The sequence below is a fragment of the Poecile atricapillus genome, chromosome 9 (assembly GCF_030490865.1).
Source record: "Poecile atricapillus isolate bPoeAtr1 chromosome 9, bPoeAtr1.hap1, whole genome shotgun sequence".
Taxonomy (NCBI): domain Eukaryota; kingdom Metazoa; phylum Chordata; class Aves; order Passeriformes; family Paridae; genus Poecile; species Poecile atricapillus.
This window is the reverse complement of record NC_081257.1, coordinates 7,387,081-7,403,007: the sequence shown is the minus strand read 5'-3', so window position 1 is coordinate 7,403,007 and position 15,927 is coordinate 7,387,081. Positions and strand designations below refer to the sequence as shown.

General features: G+C 65.7%; 4 protein-coding genes across 8 annotated transcripts in view; 3 read left to right on the top strand and 1 right to left on the bottom strand.

The window, feature by feature from the left end:
• The first annotated feature begins 47 nt into the window (after nucleotides 1–47).
• Nucleotides 48–4,760, top strand: LOC131582320 (acylamino-acid-releasing enzyme-like). Its single transcript, XM_058845338.1, has 22 exons — nucleotides 48–197; nucleotides 750–879; nucleotides 981–1,107; nucleotides 1,183–1,276; nucleotides 1,362–1,437; nucleotides 1,512–1,675; nucleotides 1,748–1,885; nucleotides 1,974–2,065; nucleotides 2,171–2,211; nucleotides 2,289–2,410; nucleotides 2,573–2,633; nucleotides 2,701–2,798; nucleotides 2,875–2,926; nucleotides 3,008–3,096; nucleotides 3,248–3,386; nucleotides 3,463–3,546; nucleotides 3,620–3,700; nucleotides 3,797–3,885; nucleotides 3,988–4,178; nucleotides 4,255–4,357; nucleotides 4,431–4,537; nucleotides 4,607–4,760. Exons 1-22 carry the CDS (start codon nucleotides 186–188, stop codon nucleotides 4,710–4,712), a joined length of 2,196 nt encoding a protein of 731 aa, XP_058701321.1. The 5' UTR covers nucleotides 48–185; the 3' UTR covers nucleotides 4,713–4,760.
• A 211-nt stretch (nucleotides 4,761–4,971) lies between these two features.
• On the top strand, nucleotides 4,972–9,503 carry APEH (acylaminoacyl-peptide hydrolase). 3 transcript variants are annotated; one of them, XM_058845035.1, is made up of 22 exons: nucleotides 4,972–5,042; nucleotides 5,157–5,265; nucleotides 5,346–5,475; nucleotides 5,594–5,675; nucleotides 5,779–5,854; nucleotides 5,985–6,127; nucleotides 6,288–6,425; nucleotides 6,499–6,590; nucleotides 6,682–6,722; nucleotides 6,797–6,918; nucleotides 7,095–7,155; nucleotides 7,263–7,357; nucleotides 7,441–7,492; nucleotides 7,563–7,651; nucleotides 7,838–7,979; nucleotides 8,111–8,188; nucleotides 8,261–8,341; nucleotides 8,419–8,507; nucleotides 8,594–8,784; nucleotides 8,854–8,956; nucleotides 9,028–9,134; nucleotides 9,215–9,503. In XM_058845035.1, exons 1-22 carry the CDS (start codon nucleotides 5,013–5,015, stop codon nucleotides 9,351–9,353), a joined length of 2,190 nt encoding a protein of 729 aa, XP_058701018.1. In that variant the 5' UTR covers nucleotides 4,972–5,012; the 3' UTR covers nucleotides 9,354–9,503. The 3 variants fall into 3 exon arrangements, with proteins under 3 accessions (XP_058701018.1, XP_058701017.1, XP_058701016.1); XM_058845034.1 differs by having other exon boundaries at nucleotides 4,988–5,042; nucleotides 5,136–5,265; nucleotides 7,095–7,164; XM_058845033.1 differs by having other exon boundaries at nucleotides 4,988–5,042; nucleotides 5,136–5,265; nucleotides 6,237–6,425.
• Nucleotides 9,504–14,241, bottom strand: MST1 (macrophage stimulating 1). Of its 2 annotated transcripts, none has more exons than XM_058845036.1 (18): nucleotides 14,079–14,241; nucleotides 13,525–13,666; nucleotides 13,251–13,363; nucleotides 13,006–13,120; nucleotides 12,653–12,789; nucleotides 12,461–12,581; nucleotides 12,243–12,361; nucleotides 11,983–12,148; nucleotides 11,758–11,888; nucleotides 11,573–11,675; nucleotides 11,324–11,460; nucleotides 11,167–11,202; nucleotides 10,973–11,084; nucleotides 10,826–10,903; nucleotides 10,612–10,758; nucleotides 10,424–10,530; nucleotides 9,815–9,954; nucleotides 9,504–9,734 (listed from the first exon to the last, which is right to left on the bottom strand). In XM_058845036.1, exons 1-18 carry the CDS (start codon nucleotides 14,128–14,130, stop codon nucleotides 9,573–9,575), a joined length of 2,118 nt encoding a protein of 705 aa, XP_058701019.1. In that variant the 5' UTR covers nucleotides 14,131–14,241; the 3' UTR covers nucleotides 9,504–9,572. The 2 variants fall into 2 exon arrangements, with proteins under 2 accessions (XP_058701019.1, XP_058701020.1); XM_058845037.1 differs by having other exon boundaries at nucleotides 11,983–12,145; nucleotides 14,079–14,240.
• A 449-nt stretch (nucleotides 14,242–14,690) lies between these two features.
• The window catches only part of DAG1 (dystroglycan 1), a 50,059-nt gene continuing 48,822 nt past the window's right edge, over nucleotides 14,691–15,927 (top strand). Inside the window, exon 1 of one of the 2 annotated variants that reach the window (XM_058844887.1) lies at nucleotides 14,691–14,829. The gene's annotated coding sequence lies outside the window, so the exon portion shown is untranslated. Of the gene's footprint in view, nucleotides 14,830–14,920; nucleotides 15,342–15,927 lie in introns of those variants that run through there. The other variant, XM_058844888.1, reaches the window with a different exon arrangement.

Sequence of the window (15,927 nt, the reverse complement as noted above, 5' to 3'; positions counted from 1 at the left end):
CCGGTGGCCCGGGACCCGTCGGGGGCGCAGGGGACCCCGGTGCCTGTGGCTGCAGCGCCGCCCGCGCCCACCGGGGGGCGCCTCAAAGCGGGAGACGGCCCGAGCGCCGCAGCCAATGGGAGGTGCCGCAGGCCCCGCCCCATCCCGGAAGTACCGGCGCTGGCCCCGCCCTCCGCCGCGAGGACATGGAGCCGTCGGTGAGGGGCTGGTGGGAGTGACGTCAGAGCTCCGGGACCCCCGCGTCTTTCGGTCCTGCTGTCCCCTCCCTGTCCCTCCCTCGGGAGTCCCGTCCCGCACTGCCCCCCCCGCCCCGGCACCCCCCGACCCTGCTGATTCTCCGGCTCGGCACCACGCCGGGAACTGCCCCGGTATCCTTCTAATCCCCCCATTGCTGCAGGACCCTCCTAGGCGCCCCTTGCACCCCAGGACCTGCACCCAGTATCCCGGTACCCACTGATACCCCAACAACTGTCCCAGTACCCTCCAGATCCCTGCTATGGAGCCGTGTCTGCTCTCCAGTGCCCTCCTGGCACCCCAGTACTGCCTCAGTGCTGCACTAATCCCCCTGCCCTCCTCCCCCCATGTACCCCAGCCCTTCACCCGCAAGGGCTGCCCCCAGCACCCCCAAAATCCCCGCTGCCTATGCTGGTGCCCCAGTGTACCCTGTGCCACATCACTCCCCGGTCCGTGCCCCCCACCCCTCGCCCCACGCGTCCCCGCCCGTCCAGCCACCGCGGCGTGTCCCGCAGGTACAGCCACGTGCGGAGGAGCTGTCGGAGCTGTACCGAGAGCTGAGCCAGCACCCGGGGCTCAGCGCCGCCTGCCTCGGCCCCGACCTCACCACCCAGTACGGGGGCAAGTACTGCAGCCTCTACACCGGTACGGGGATGGGGAGGACTGGGGTGGGGGCAGAGGGGTCTGGGGAGTCCCTGCCTGCCCGGTGGGGATGCAGCTGGTGTTCCTCACCCTGCTCCCTGCAGAGTGGTCGCAGCGGGACCTAGCAAGGGCTGAGAACATCAAGTTCTGCCGTCAATACCTCATCTTCCATGATGGAGCCTCCATTGTCTACTCGGCACCTGCTGGCACTTGCTCTGAGATCAAGGATGAGTAAGTCCCCTACAGGGGGTCCCTCGGGGTAGCGGTTAGTGGGGAGCTGATAGGCACTCACCCACTCATCCACAGGCTGCTGAGCCGTGAGTCCCCCAGTGGGACACTGAAGGCTGTCCTGCGCAAAGTTCCTGGCAAGGAGAAGGAGAAGGAGAAGCAGTTCCTGGAGGTGAGATCTGGGGGAAAATAGATATTGACTGGGGCTTGGGACTGGAACCACACTGTGTCTTGGGACCTGGCATCTCTGTCCCCAGATCTGGAATCAGAACCAGAAGGTGAAGAGCATTGACCTGACAGCACTGGACAAGCATGGCAGCGTCTACGATGATGGTGAGGGGCTGGGGGATGCCAGGGAATGTGGGGCTCCCTGGGACAGGGTGGCCAGTGCTGACCTGCCCCTGCAGACCAGTTTGGGTGCCTTGCCTGGTCTCACTCGGAGACCCACCTGCTCTATGTGGCGGAGAAGAAGCGTCCGAAGGCTGAGTCCTTCTTCCAGAGCAAAGCCCCTGAGCTGGGCACTTCTGATGAGGACATGGGGCACCCCAAGAAGGAGGATGCACCTGTCAAGGTGGGGTCTCCCCACCCTGGGTCAGCTGGGGGCTGGCTATGTGGCTGTGCAGCTGATCAGGCTGTGCCACAGGGCGAGCAGTTCGTGTACCACGAGGACTGGGGGGAGACGCTGAGTACCCGCAGTGTGCCCGTCCTCTGTGTCCTGGACATCGAGGGCAACAGCATCTCAGTGCTGGAGGGCATCCCAGAGCATCTCTCTCCTGGCCAGGTCAGGATGGGGAGCTGCAGGGAACCAGAGAAGGGAGGTTTCAAGAGCCAGCAGCATTTTGAGCTGCTTATCTCCCCTCTCCCTACAGGCTTTCTGGTCGCCTGAGGACACTGGTGTGGTGTTTGTGGGCTGGTGGCACGACCCCTTCCGCCTGGGGCTGCGGCACTGCACGAACCGCCGGTGAGTCCCCACAGGGCACCCCACAGCCCAGCCCTGCTGGTAGGACCCTGCAGGGCACCCACCCACACAACCCAACCCCACTGTGACACCCCTCTGTGCTGGCAGGTCAGCACTCTTCTTTGTGGACCTGACAGGCGGGAGATGTGGTAAGGAGTGCATACCCTTATCCTGCCAGTGCCCTGGCTCCCCTGCAGCCCCTCACCATCTCCTCATGCCCATGCAGAGCAGCTCTCCGAGGACACCAGGGCTGTGTGGTCACCACGACTCAGCCCTGATGGCTGCCGCATCGTCTACCTGGAGAACACCGTCCTGGGCCCCCACCAGCAGTGCAGCTGCCTCCGCATGGTAAGCAGCACTGGGGGGACACTGGCAGGCACCAGGGAGGTGCCAGGGTGCCCATGCTAGGGTGGGGCTGGCAGGAGGGCAGTGGTGCCCCCTCTTTGGGCTGCAGTGGGGGCAGTCAGGCTGAGATCCTGCAAAACTTGCCCTATGCCATGTCTCCTGCAGTACGACTGGTACACCAAACACACCAGCACGGTGCTGGAGACTGTGCCACGGCAAGCGTGGGGTGAGTACAGCTCTGGGGGTGTTGGGGGAACTCAGGGGGATGCTTAGTGCCACCACTCTAATGACAGGTGCCTTCCCGGGAATCTACTGTGGCGCACTGCCAGGGATGTGTTGGGCGGCTGACAGCCGCAGGATCCTGCTGGACACGGCCCAGCGCAGCCAACAGGTGAGGGGGTGGGGGGAACACAAGGGGGGGCCTGGATGGGTCAGGGCTCTACTGGACTCTGCTCTCATGCCCCTAGGATGTGTTCGTGGTGGACACGGCAACAGGCACCACAACTTCACTGACAGCTGGTGAGTGATGGGCCAATGGGGCCATGCTGGTGCCAGGGGTGGGGAGGGTCACACCTGCAGGTCTGACCCCCTCCTCCCCAGATTCCCCCAAAGGGAGCTGGTCTGTCCTCACCATCGACCGGGATCTCATGGTGGCCAGATTCTCCACCCCTAGCTACCCCCCCGTGTTGGTAAAGTCACGTCCTCAGTGCCTACCAGACCCTTGGCACAGGCACTGACCCCTCTCCCCAGTGCCCAGCCGACCCTTGGCACAGGCACTGACCCCTCTCCCCAGTGCCCAGCCGACCCTTGGCACGGGCACTGACCCCTCTCCCTGCACAGAAAGTGGCTGTCCTGCCCGCTGCCGGCCATGAGGCACAGACACAGTGGATCTGCCTGCAGGATGCACCCCCCGTGCCTGGCATCAGCTGGGACATTCGCACCCTGCAGCCCCCACCAGAGCAGGAGCATGCCCAGTACAGTGAGTGCCCAGGGTGGGGTCAGGCTGTGTTCCACCATCCTCACTGCTCCTGACACCCCCCTCCCTGCCTCCACAGGGGGCCTGGACTTTGATGCTATTCTGATGCGCCCAAGCGAGGGTCCTACTGCCCAGAAGCCCCCCTTGGTTGTGATGCCCCATGGTAAGAGCTTGTCCTCACTGTGCAGTACCCCAGCCAGGCAGTGTCACCCCCATTTTGATTTTGCCATTTGTAGGGGGTCCTCACTCTGTCTTCACGGCCGGGTGGATGCTGTACCCGGCGGCGCTGTGCCGAGTGGGCTTTGCCGTGCTGCTGGGTGAGTGACACCAGGGCTCTGGGTGACACAGCACCCATGGAGGGGCCGGGATGGGGGCACGAAGGAGGAAGGGCTCTGACGCTGCTCCCCATGCAGTGAATTATCGCGGTTCGCTGGGCTTTGGCCAGGACAGCGTGGCCTCTCTGCCAGGCAACGTGGGCACACAGGATGTACATGATGTGCAGGTATGACCTGCAACACCGTCCTGGGGCACCCTGTGCTCCTGCAGTTGCCCTGAGTAGGGAAAATGGGGCTGCCTGCTCAGTGGGTGTTCCCCATGGTGGCAGCTCTGCGTGGAGCGGGTGCTACAGGAGGAGACGCTGGATGCCAGCCGGGTGGCACTGGTTGGCGGCTCACATGGGGGCTTCCTGGCATGCCACCTCATCGGGCAGTTCCCTGACACCTACCATGCCTGCGTGGTCCGCAACCCCGTGGTGAACATCGCCTCCATGGTGGCCACCACCGACATCCCGGACTGGTGAATACTGCTACCCCCAGCTTCCCAGACTTCTTGCCGTCCCAGCCACACGTGCCCCCAACTCTCTTGCCTGCAGGTGCCTGACAGAGACAGGGCTGCCCTACAAACCTGATGCCCTGCCAGACCCAGCCCAGTGGACAGAGATGCTGCACAAGTCACCCATACGCTATGTTGACCGGGTATGTCACTGTCCCCATTCCTGTCCCTGTCTCCAACAGCAGTGCCAGCGCTGAGGCTGTGCTGCTCCTGTAGGTCCGTGCACCCGTGCTGCTGATGCTGGGGGAGGACGACCGGCGTGTGCCCCCTAAGCAGGGTCTGGAGTATTACCGTGCCCTCAAGGCCCGGGGGGTGCCCACACGGTGAGTGGGGTGCTGGGGGCTTGAGCTGTGAGGGTGCAGACACAGCACTAATCCCTATTTCCCCTCCAGGCTGCTCTGGTACCCAGGGAACAACCACGCTCTGGCTGGCGTTGAAGCCGAAGCTGATGGCTTCATGAACATAGCGCTGTGGCTGCTCAAGCACCTGCAGTGCTAAGGATGCTGACCCCTGCTACTGATCCCCAATAAACGATGTAGTTCAGCACCCCAGTGTCTCTAGTGATAGTGCTGGTACCGGTGTCATCTCCACTCCTGATGCCCCAGGAGCTGGTGGCCGCTGGACCTTTCAGCTGCGCGGATGTGCGGTGCCATGGGCAGGGTGACCCCTGCCAGGCCATGCGGGCGGCGGGGAGCGGCTGCAGGGCTGGCACCGGCCGGGGCGCTGGCGCCGGGCCGCTCCCGCCTGCTTTGGCAGGCGTCCCACTGCGGGCGGCAGGCGCCGGCAGAGAACAGCCCCATGGCCACGGGGACCGAGAAGGGTGTGGAGGTGGGAAAGGGGGCTCAGGGGAACTGTGTGGGTGGGCACAGCCCCGTTTCGGGCGGTGGGCACAGGCAGCAGGAGGAGCTTACCCCCGTCCAGCATGCCCCTTCCCTCATCCAGGCGGCCCAGGGCCCCGCTGCCTGTTACCGGGAGCTGAGCCGGTTCCCTGCCGTCACCCGTGCCGCCCTCAGGGCCGCGGCTGAAGGCGAGACCTTCCTGCTCTACACCGGTGAGTGGCGGGCTCGGCCACCCCCGCGCCTTGGGCCCGCGGGACCCGTGCGAGCGGGCGCTGACGGTGCCGTCCCTCAGAGTGCAGCCGCCCCGACCCGGCCCGCCGGCGGCTGCTGCGCTTCGGCCGCCACTACAGCCTGCGGCGCACAGCCGGCCCCGAGGGCCTCGCCGCCAGCCGGACCGCGCTCAGCGCCGGGATCCACAACCAGTACGGCACGGGCGGGCCCCGGGATGGCACGCCGTGCCTGTGGCGTTCCCGGTGCCCACAGCGGGGCCGGTGCCCACAGCGCACGGCCCGCCGCAGCCTCCGTCCCTCCCGCCCTCAGGCTCCTCAGCCAGGACTCGCCCACGGGGCAGCGCCGCGCCGTGCTCGAGCGCTGCCCGCGGCAGGGACACGAGCTGCTGCAGGTAACGCGGCTGTCCCGGTCACTCACCGGCGTGGCTGGAGTGCCAGAGCAGGGTGGTGGGCACCGTGTACACGGTGTGCGGGCGCTGACGCCCGTCCCCTCAGGTATGGGACAGCGGGGGATGCAGCCACAGCGTGGATCTCACGGCGCTGGGGAAGCATGGGGACGTCTACACGGAGGGTAGGGCCCCTTCCCAATGGTCCCCACCCACAGCAGCGGTGAGGTTGGCATGGCCAGCATCCCTGGTGGCTACCTGGTGCCCAGCTGTGCCTGTGCCAGGCTGGGCTTTGGCACCCTCCTGCCATGCCAGGGCCCTTTGCCTGCCTGTCCTGGTCGCACTCGGAGACGCGGCTCCTCTATGTGGCTGAGAAGAGCCGGCCCAAACGACAGCCCCCCTGCCCCTGGGATGTGCCAGGAGCAGCCTGGCCAGCAGCAGAGGATGAAGCTGAGGAGGTAGGTGCCCCATGAGTTGTTCAGTGCACCCCCAAGCATGCCATGCAGACTTGGGCATGTTTTGCACCCCATGAGTGTGCCATACATCCCATGAGTGTGTCATGGACAGAGCTCCATGCCTGGGGTGACCAACCATGGGGCTGACGGGTCTGTGCCACAGGATAAGCAGTTTGTGTACCACGAGGACTGGGGGGAGGCCCTGAGCACACGCAGCATGCCAGTCCTCTGTGCCCTGGACCTGGAGGGCCTCAGCCTGTCAGTGCTGGAGGGAGTCCCGGAGCATCTCTCCCCTGGCCAGGTCAGGATGGGGTGCAGGGAGCACCCCAGGGGATCCAGCCTGGAGCCATGGGATGAGCCTGACTGTCACACAGGCCCTGTGGTCCCCAGATGACCGTGGTGTGGTGTTTGTGGGATGGTGGCACAAGCCCTTCCGCCTGGGGCTGAGCGCCTGCTCCAACAGGAGGTGGGTACCAGCCAGCAACCAGCACCATGCCAGGATTGCCATGCAGTATCAGCACAGTGGGGGTCCAACCTGACCCACTCTTTCCTCCTAGGTCAGGGATTTTCCACTTGGACCTGGCCAGCGGATGCTGTGGTGAGTGCTGGGGCTCTGGAGGGTGCCCTGGGGGTCCCTGGGAGTCCCTGGGATGCTGACTCCTGTGCCCACAGAGCTGCTGTCAGCAGAGAATTGTTCTGTCTGCTCCCCTCGGCTGAGCCCTGATGGCCAGCGCCTGCTCTACCTGGAGGGGGTTGTGGGGGGGCCCCACCGGCAGTGTCTGCGCCTGCGCATGGTGAGTTGGGCCTCATGGGCACCAGGCACGCCTGGTCCACCTTGTGCTGCCAGCACAGTGCCCAGCCCAGGTGTCACAGCCTCTCGTGCTGCCTGGTTGGGGTGGGGTTGTCCCCAAGCCTCCCTGCCTCAGTTTCCCCTGGCATGGTTCCATCCCTGAGCACTGGCTCTTCCCAGCTCACCTGGCAGACAAGGCAGACAGTGACGGTGCTCGATGTGGTGCAGGAGCCCACGGAGAGTGAGCAAGGCATGGGCACAGCTGGGTTCTAATGGTGGGCTGGCACCATCCCCTGCCAGGTGCCCATGGCCCTGGCTCACTAGCCCAGCGCTCTGCCCCACTTGCAGCCTTTGCTGGGCTCTACACAGAGGTGCTGCCACCACAGTGCTGGGCAGCTGACAGCCGGCGAGCCGTGCTGGGCACCCCTCAGCGGAGCCGCACGGTGAGTCCTGGCGATGGCAGGGCCAGGGATGTGACCCACACACCCCATGGTGACACCGCTGCCTGTGCTCTGCTCCCTTACAGGACCTGCTGCTCGTGGATACGGAGGCATCCACTGTCACCAACCTGACAGCAGGTACCGGCTGGCACCGGCCACCCATGGTGCTCTAGTGAGCAGCTGTGACCACCATGTGTTCTGTCCCCAGGGTCACCTGAAGGGTGCTGGGAGCTGCTCACTCTCCAGTGGGACCTGCTGGTGGCCACCTGCTCAGCCCCCAACCACCCCCCCAGCCTGGTGAGCAGTGCCCTGGCACTGTGTGGTGCAGTGGGATATGGCACAGCAATGTGCAGCCAGGCACAGCACAGTGTGGCACACACACCATGGTCTGGTGTGCCACGGCCAGATCAAATATGACACAGCCTTGGCATGGCACAACCTTGTCACGGCACAGCCCCAGTGTCATCCATTGACTGTGCACAGGTGGTGGCCGTGCTGCCACCAGCAGGCCAGGAGTTGCCCCTTGGCTGGGTGCCAGTGGAGGACACCCCAACAGTGCCTGGTGTCACCTGGAAGACTCTGACGGTCCAGCCACCCTGCAGTGGGCAGGGCCCTGCTGCACAGAGTGAGCCCCTGGGGGCCCCTGCTGCACCTTGGTGCTGCCTGGGTGCCAGGGACCCTCGGGAGTGGGGGGTGGGCAGGATGTTGGGTGCCTAAGGTGGTAGCTGCTGAGTGGGACCACTTCCTCTGGTGCAGACACCCAGGCTTTTGAGGCCCTGCTGCTGAGCCCCTCAGATGGCATACCACCATACCCACTCGTTGTGTGCCCCCATGGTGAGTGAGGGGAGAGTGGGAACACCCTGGCAGTGCTGGTGGCACTCCAGGTGATGCCCATGCTGGCCCCAGGTGGCCCCCATGCCGTCTTTGATGCCCGCTGGCGTCCGAACATGGCTGCACTGTGCCAGCTGGGCTTCGCCGTGCTCCTAGGTGAGTGCTGGGGAGCTCAGGGACATGTGGCCCTGTGTCCCAGTGGAGACATGGCACCCACAGCCCTGCCTCCTCAGTGAACTACCGTGGCTCCCTGGGCTTCGGGCAGGCCAGCATCAGCTCCCTGCTTTCCCGTGTGGGTGAGCAGGATGTGGCAGACACCCAGGTGAGGTGTGCTGGGGGTGCTTGGGGGGATGCTGCTGGGAGGATGCTGCTGTTTGGGTGCCAATAGTGGGTGCCCCACGGGTGCAGCTGGCAGTGGAGCAGGCACTGCACAGAGAGCCCCTGGACCCGCACCGCCTGGCCCTGCTGGCTGGATCCCACGGAGCCTTCATCGCCCTCCACCTCCTCACCCGTGAGCCTAAGCGTTACCAAGCCTGTGCCCTGCGCAGCCCCGTCTCCAACCTGCCTGCACTGCTGGGCACCTCTGACATCCCTGACTGGTGAGTGCCACCCCCCATCCTGTGCCATGCCATGTCCCTGTGACACCTACCGGTGTCTCTGTGCCGCAGGCGCTACACCTCCCTGGGGCTGCCCTACTCCTTTGAGCGGGTGCCACGTGCCGAGGAGGTGGCCATCATGCTACTGCGCTCGCCCATCGCCCAGGCAGCCCAGGTAAGGCAGAGTCAGGATGTGTGTGGGGTGCCCAGTGTGGGGTGTCACACCCACAGAGGGCACTGCTGCAGGTGCAGACACCTGTGTTGCTGTGCGTGGGCGCCCGGGACCGGCGCGTCAGCCCCACGCAGGCACTGGAGCTGTACCGGGTGCTGCGGGCCAGGGGTGTGCCAGCACGGTGAGTGGGGTGCTGGTGGGAGCAGGGAGGGAGCTCTGGGGTGTTGGATGAGCATCTTCCCATCCTGTCCCTCCCCACAGGCTGCTGTGGTACCCAGAGGGTGGCCATGCACTGGCTGGTGTGGAGATGGAGGCCGATGTCTTCAAGAACTGTGCCCACTGGCTCCTCCAGCACCTGGGGCAGCCCAGGCGGGATGGGACAGGCTGGCACAGCCCCTAATGCCCACAGTGGTCCTGGGCTATGCCAGCCTCTGGGTGGCTGCTGGCCCTGGGGACCACACCAGCACCAGAGGCAGATGGAGTGAGTGTAGCCGGGGGCAGGGATGTGTGTTGGGGTTTGGTGTTAAATAAATGTGAGACCCTGTGCAGTGCCGACCCCTGTGGCCAAGGCTGTGCCTTTATTGTGCAGTGGTGGCTGTGGCAGGCTGGGAATGCCAGCTCAACCCATCTTCATCACCTTGTCGATCCAGTCAACATAGAGGGAAACACGGATGAAGAGGGCAGGCTGATCAGTGCGGGCACAGACACGGGAGGGGGTGATCACCCCCTCCAGCACCCAGCAGTCAGCGGTGAGACAAGCCAGAGGTCCACCATAATCACCCTGTGGCATGAAGAGAGCAGTGTCACTCTGGTGCCAGCACCTGCCACCTCCCTGGGGCAGATGTCCCCAGCCCAGCTCACCTCACAGGCACCCACGCCGGCACGCAGCGGGGCAGTGCACAGCTCGCTGTCCTTCAGGCGCCCACGCAGAGCCCTGTTGCACTCGCTGTGGGCCAGCACTGGCAGCTGCGCCACGTTCAGCACGCTGCCATCCGCTGTGCCTGCAGGCCAAGAGCATGGGGCAGTGGGCATGGGATGCAGCACCGGGCATGCAGGGATGCAGGGGAATGGCTTAGGCAGGGGATGCTGTGGGCAGGGAAGGGCACGAGCAGGAGATTTTCATGGCAGGCGGATGTGGAAGGGAGTTATGGAAGAGGGATGCCATGGACAGGGTGATGCCAGGGGCAAGGGATGCTGTAGACAGGGGGATGGAATGGGCAGGGGCAAGGGATGTTCTAAGCAGGGGGATGGAATGGGCAGGAAAGCACCATGGAAGGGAGATGCTGTGAGCAGGGGAATGCCAGGGACCTGGGGGTTGCTGCAGGCAGGGGATACTTCAAGCGAGGGATGCTGTGGGCAGGGAGATGCCATAGACATGGGGATGCTGTGGGCAGAGGGGATGGAATGGCATTGGCAAGGGGCTGTATTGAACAGGGAATCCCCCCAGCAGGGGCTGCCTGTGGCAGGTACCTCTGGTTTCCCCCCAGCCAGCGATCTCACAGACAGTGCCCTCAGGCACAACGTAGCGCTCGGGGGGCAGGCAGATCAGGGCCACACGCCTGGTCAGAGTAGCTGGCCTGTGGCAAGAGGGGCAGTGGGACACAGTGCCAGCCTGGCCAGCAGTAGAGCATGGCAGAGGCCAAGGCATGGCCACTCACCTTGCCAGCTTCAGCATCACCAGCTGGGACTCGGAGGGGCCACAGACGATCCGCGCAATGGGGATGGTCTGTTGGTCAGGGTCCCCAGGGCCAGGGTCCTTGAAGAGAGTCCCCAGCTGCACCTCATAGCCCGTCAGGTCGGCATTGCTGTGGAACATGAGGGACATGAGGGCACAGGGGGACCCACCACCCCACGCCCCAGACCCAGCCTTACCAGGAGGAAAAGCACTGGCGAGTGCTGATCACCCACTGCTCCTTCACCAGGGATCCACCACAGAAGTGCACACCCTCCCTGCGGGGACAGGGGGTGAGCTCTGGGGGGACTCTGAGTACATGGCACTGCATGCGGACTCCCACTCACCGGTTGCGGATGCTGACAGTCCAGGGTGAATTGCCAGGCTGGCCACCAACGATGCGCCCCTTCCGCTGCAGCCTCTCGTCCCGCTGGCCACACTGCTCAAATGTCACTGCATCTGTGGGCAGGGTGGGCATCAGCTGGGCCTGTACCACCAGCAGCCACCCCAGGGTGCCCACCCAGGACCTGGGGGCCCCCACCTGCATTCTCCATGATGGGGGGCACCGTGCTGCCAGCTGCAGAGAGAAAACAGAGGGTGGCACTGGCACATGATCCAGCCACACAGAGGGGACCAAAACTACCCTGTGTGTGGCTAAGGCCCCCTCTAGCTCTGCAGGGATGTGGGTAGGGGCTCACAACAGGGCTTGATGGCACAATAGTCAAAGGGGGTGCGGGGGTCCATGGTGTAGCACCAGGGGCCATGGCTGTCATTATCAGGGTTGCGGCAGTAGTTCTCCTCCAGGTGTGCCTCAGGGTGTGTGGCAGGCGAGATCCTGCAGGAGGCAGTCACCATCACTGTCACCATCCCCATCCTCACCTCCATCCCCACCCCAACCTAAATCCCGTCTCCATCCCAGTACCCACCACCCTTCCTTGCACACTCACTGGGGCACGTGGGGTGTCTGGGCAGCCCAGGGCTGGCAGGTGATTCCCTTGCGTGTCTTGCTGACGTGGCCGTGGTAGTGCTTGCCGTGGCCGTGGTAGCACTCTGGGGACAGGCAGGGAGGGCTGGCATCCCTCACAGGGGCACCGGGGTGGGCACCCAGGGACAGGTGCCTGGGGTGACTCACCTTGGGCATCCTGCTCATCAGGGCAGCGGCGGATGTGGAAGCAGAAGGCAATGCGGACAGTGGGGCGGGAAGTGAAGCACCACGGTGCCTCTGATCCATCGGGGTTGCGGCAGTAGTTCTCCTGCAGGTCCCTGCAGGAGGGGCCGCATGGTTGTCCCCCCTCAATCCCACACTCATGGGTGCTGCCCACCACCACCCTCCTGGGGTGCACAGCCATCCCCTTACTTGCATGGGTACTTGTTGGGCACGAAGTGGTGCTTATGGGGCACCTGGGAGTCCCAGCGCTGGCAGGGGATCCCCGACACAGTAACATTCACACGGCCACGGTAGCCTTCCCCCTTTCCCCTGAAGCATCCATTGGTGACATTGACAGGCCGTGGGCGTTTTTCTGCTTGTGTGGCCAGAGAGAGGGGCAGAGTAGCAGGGTCAGGGGTGGCATCCAGGACTCTCAGGCCCAGCTGTGCATGATGATGGTGGGGACCTACTGCAGATGCGGATGTGGCAGTATTCACGCTCCCGCCTGGGGTCAGTGGTGTAGCACCAAGGCCGCTCAGAGCTGTCAGGGTTGCGGCAGTAGTTGTCATCTAGCCCCTTGTCAGGGTACCTGGGCCAGAGACAGAGGGCAGCAGTTGAGGTGGCACCATCACCCCAGCACCAGGCACTCAACCAGGGCATTGCACTGCTGGGGGCTCGGGGTTAATACTTGTTGGGGTGGTAGGGGTGCTTGTGTGGGTGCTGCAGGTCCCAGCGCTGGCACTCTGTCCCTGATTCAGTGTGGTCCACAGTGCCACGGTAGTCCTCCCCATTGCAGGTCATGCAGACAGCTGCCAACAACTGCAGGGCTCAGTGTTGGGGGAACATACAGCACAGGGTGGCCCTGGGACACGGCACTCACCATCCTCACACTTCTTTATGCCACAGCTCTGGTGTCGGACATTGGGATCAACAGTGTAGCACCATGGGCCCCGCTTGTCCCGGTCAGGGTTTCGGCAGTAATTCTCCTCCAGCCCATTGCGAGGGGATGGCAGAAACCTGCTGGCAGTAGAGTGGGTAGCAGAGCTGCCAGGAATCATTTGCTCTGGAATGGGTGCAGCCAGGATGATGCGCTACCCCTGGCAGTGCCATTGTGCCCAAGCTGTCCCCATTGCTCCTGTGCTATCCCACGCTGTTCCCACCTCATTCCCCATTCCCCACTGCCCCATGCTGCCCAGGGTAGGTGCCACAGGACAGCCAGGGACACGGGGGCACCTGTGGTCATGCGGTGTCGTGGCTTGCCAATGCTGGCAGCGCAGCCCCTTCTCCGTCGTGGCCCGTGTGCCGCGGTAGCTGGAGCCGTCGCCCACGATGCAGTCCCGCAGGTAGTCTGAGCAGAGCCAGGCACCTCTTCAGAGCCCCAGGGCCAGGTCAGGGCACATGGGCAACGAGGAGTCCTGTGCCAGGTGGCCCGTGCCCTGTCTGTGGTGTCCCCATACCCATGCATGGCACCAGCCCACCTTTCTTCTGGTACAGGTCATAGCGGATGTTTTTCTGCAGCTGGATGCGGGGTGAGTGCTGGGTCCAGGGCAGCAGCTGGCACAACTGGCTCTGCTGGTCATGGTGGAAAGCCCTGGAAGGCACAGCAGGAGTCTGGCCTGGCACCGTGTGAGGCCAGGGCTCACAGGACCTGGGCCACACATGTGAGCACGCAGTATCCAAGTGCAGAGAGTGACCCAGTGTTATGGCCCCTGCACTCCCACCTGCCCCGCGCTGGCACTGTGTCCTGCTCACCGGCAAGCTAGGCTGGTGGCACAGCGCTGGGCACACTGCTCCGCAGTGCCCTGCTCCGGCAGCGGTGGCGGTGGGTCCACGGGCACTGCCAGCAGCTCGGTGGCTCGCAGGCGCTGGAAGTCATTGAGGGGTGAGCGGTGGCCTGGGGAGTGTGGCAGGAGCTCAGCGTTCCCATGGAGCCACAGCACGAGCACTGGGGCACGTCAGATCCCTGCCCCATGGAGCAGGATATCCCTGTCCCACAGAGCATGGGATCTGTGTTCCACAGAGCATGAGATCCGTGTCCCAGGCAGGAGGGGAACTCTGTCCCATGGAGCATGGGGTCCATATAATATGGAGCAGGGGATCCCTGTCCTATGTCCTGATCCATGTGCCGTGTTGCAGGAGGGTCCCTGCCCTACATCACCCGCTGCAGTTCCCTGCTTCCGGCTGCCCCCCCTTGGCCGTGGGACAGGGCATGGCCGGCAGGCTCCCGGCCCGGCCGCTGGCCCGGCCTTGGGCCCCGCACTGCCCCGCGCCCTCCAGCCCCAAGGCGACCCAGCCTGGGGCCCTACCTGAGCCCAAAGCCGCGGCCAGGGCGAGCAGGACCCCCAGCACGGGCTGCATGGCGGCGGCCCCGCGTCCCCGGGCCGCTGGAGCTCCGGGACGGCCCCGAGCAAATATTTGCGGTCGGGCGCGGGGCCAGGCAGGGCCGGGGTCACCCCGCGGCGGGCACGCGTGGGCCGGGGCGGGGCCAGGGCCGGGGCGGGGCGTAGGCGGCGGGGCGGGGCCCGGTGCGGCGGGGCGGGGCCAGGCGTGTCCGGGGTCACCCCGGGGCGGGCACGTGCGGGGCGGGGCCTGAGCGGCGGGGCGGGTTCTGGCGGGGCCGGGGTCACCCCGCGGCGGGCGCTCGGGGGACGTGGGTCGGGCCTGCGCACAGGGGGCGGGCCTGGAGCAGCGGGGACGGGTCCTGCGCCAGTGAGGCGGTGCCTCGGGGCGGGGTGGGGCTCTGAGGGCGGGGCAGGGGCGGGGCAGTGCGGCGGGCCCCACAGGAGTGGGCGGGGCTACGGGGCGGGGCTCTGGGTTGGGGCGGGGCCACACGGCGCGGCTGGGCGGGGCGGGGCGGGGAAGGGCGTGGCCAGCGCTGTCGCCGGGCGCCGATTGGCCGCGGAGCGCTCGTGCCGCCGGTTGCCAGGCGCCCCGCGCGCGCGCGCGAGCCCCGCCCCCGGGTACGTGCCCGCGCGGGGTCGCGCTCGCGCCGCGCCGCCCGCTCGGTGCGTCGGGGCCGCGGAGCCGGCGGGAGCGGGGCCGGGCCCGGCGTGCACGGTGAGAGCGGGGTCGGGGGAACCGCGACCGGCCGGAGCGCGGCTGCGGCGGCACCTGCCAGGCCGCCCTGCCCTTGGCGGCGGGGAGCGGGGCTGGCGGCGGCGGCGCGGCCTGGGCAGAGGGGGCGGCGAGCCCGGGCCTGGCGGAGAGCGGGCGGCGGGGTGGCTTTCCCGGCGCGGCGCCGCCTCAGCTCGGCGCGGCCTACGGGGCCGGCCCCGTGCCGCCTTCCCGCCGGGCCGCGCTCCCTCCGCGCCGCTTTCCCGCCGCCGCCCTCGGCCCTGGGTGGGCGCCGCGCCCGAGAGTGCTCGGTGGGGCCGGGCGGGAGGCGGAGCGGGCCCGGGGCTTCAAGCGGCAGGGCCGGCCCGGGCTGTACCGAGTGAGCCTCGGGGCTCTGCCGGGAGCGGCCGAGGTGCTGTCGGTGGTGGCAGCCGGCTCTGCTTGTGACAAAACCCGTGTGGGCGTCCCGGGCTCTACCCGCTCACCGGGACCAGCCCGGCGCCGTGGGAGCGCAGGTGGGTGTCCGGGTAGCTGGCGGAGTTGTGGGCTCCTCAGGGACAGGCGGCTCTCGCAGGCAGAGTGCCCGGGCAGTTCCTCGGCTCTGCCCCTCTGGGACTCCGTGGGCCCCGCCACTTCCCAGGGCTGACCTTGGCTCCGGGCACCGGGAGCGTGACTAACAGCAGAGGCTGTTCTGGGAGGGACAGACCTACTGGCAAACTTTATCTTTAGTCCCCAGTGCAGGTGACTAAAGGCAAGTTAGTGGTTCTACCGCCCAAAAAGGTGTAAATGCCGGATATTCCTTGTGGCCTCCCTGGTTTCTTGGAAGCAACAGGCTACAAAGTGGCTCGCCCAAGTTTCCAATGCCCATCAACAGGCCTGGGTTCACTGAGTTTTGACACAGGTTTGAAGTTTGCAAACGTGTGTTTTTGGAGTGTAACTAGGTCCTGCTGCCCAGGGGGGAAGGTCTGGGCAGGGGGATGTGGGACCTGGCTGTAGAGTTTGTGATCACTCCCTGAGGTGGCATATCTCCCTTGGTCCTGGAGCTTTGGGTTCCTAGGCTTGGGAAAACACCTGTCCAAAATGAGATTAAAATCTTTTCAT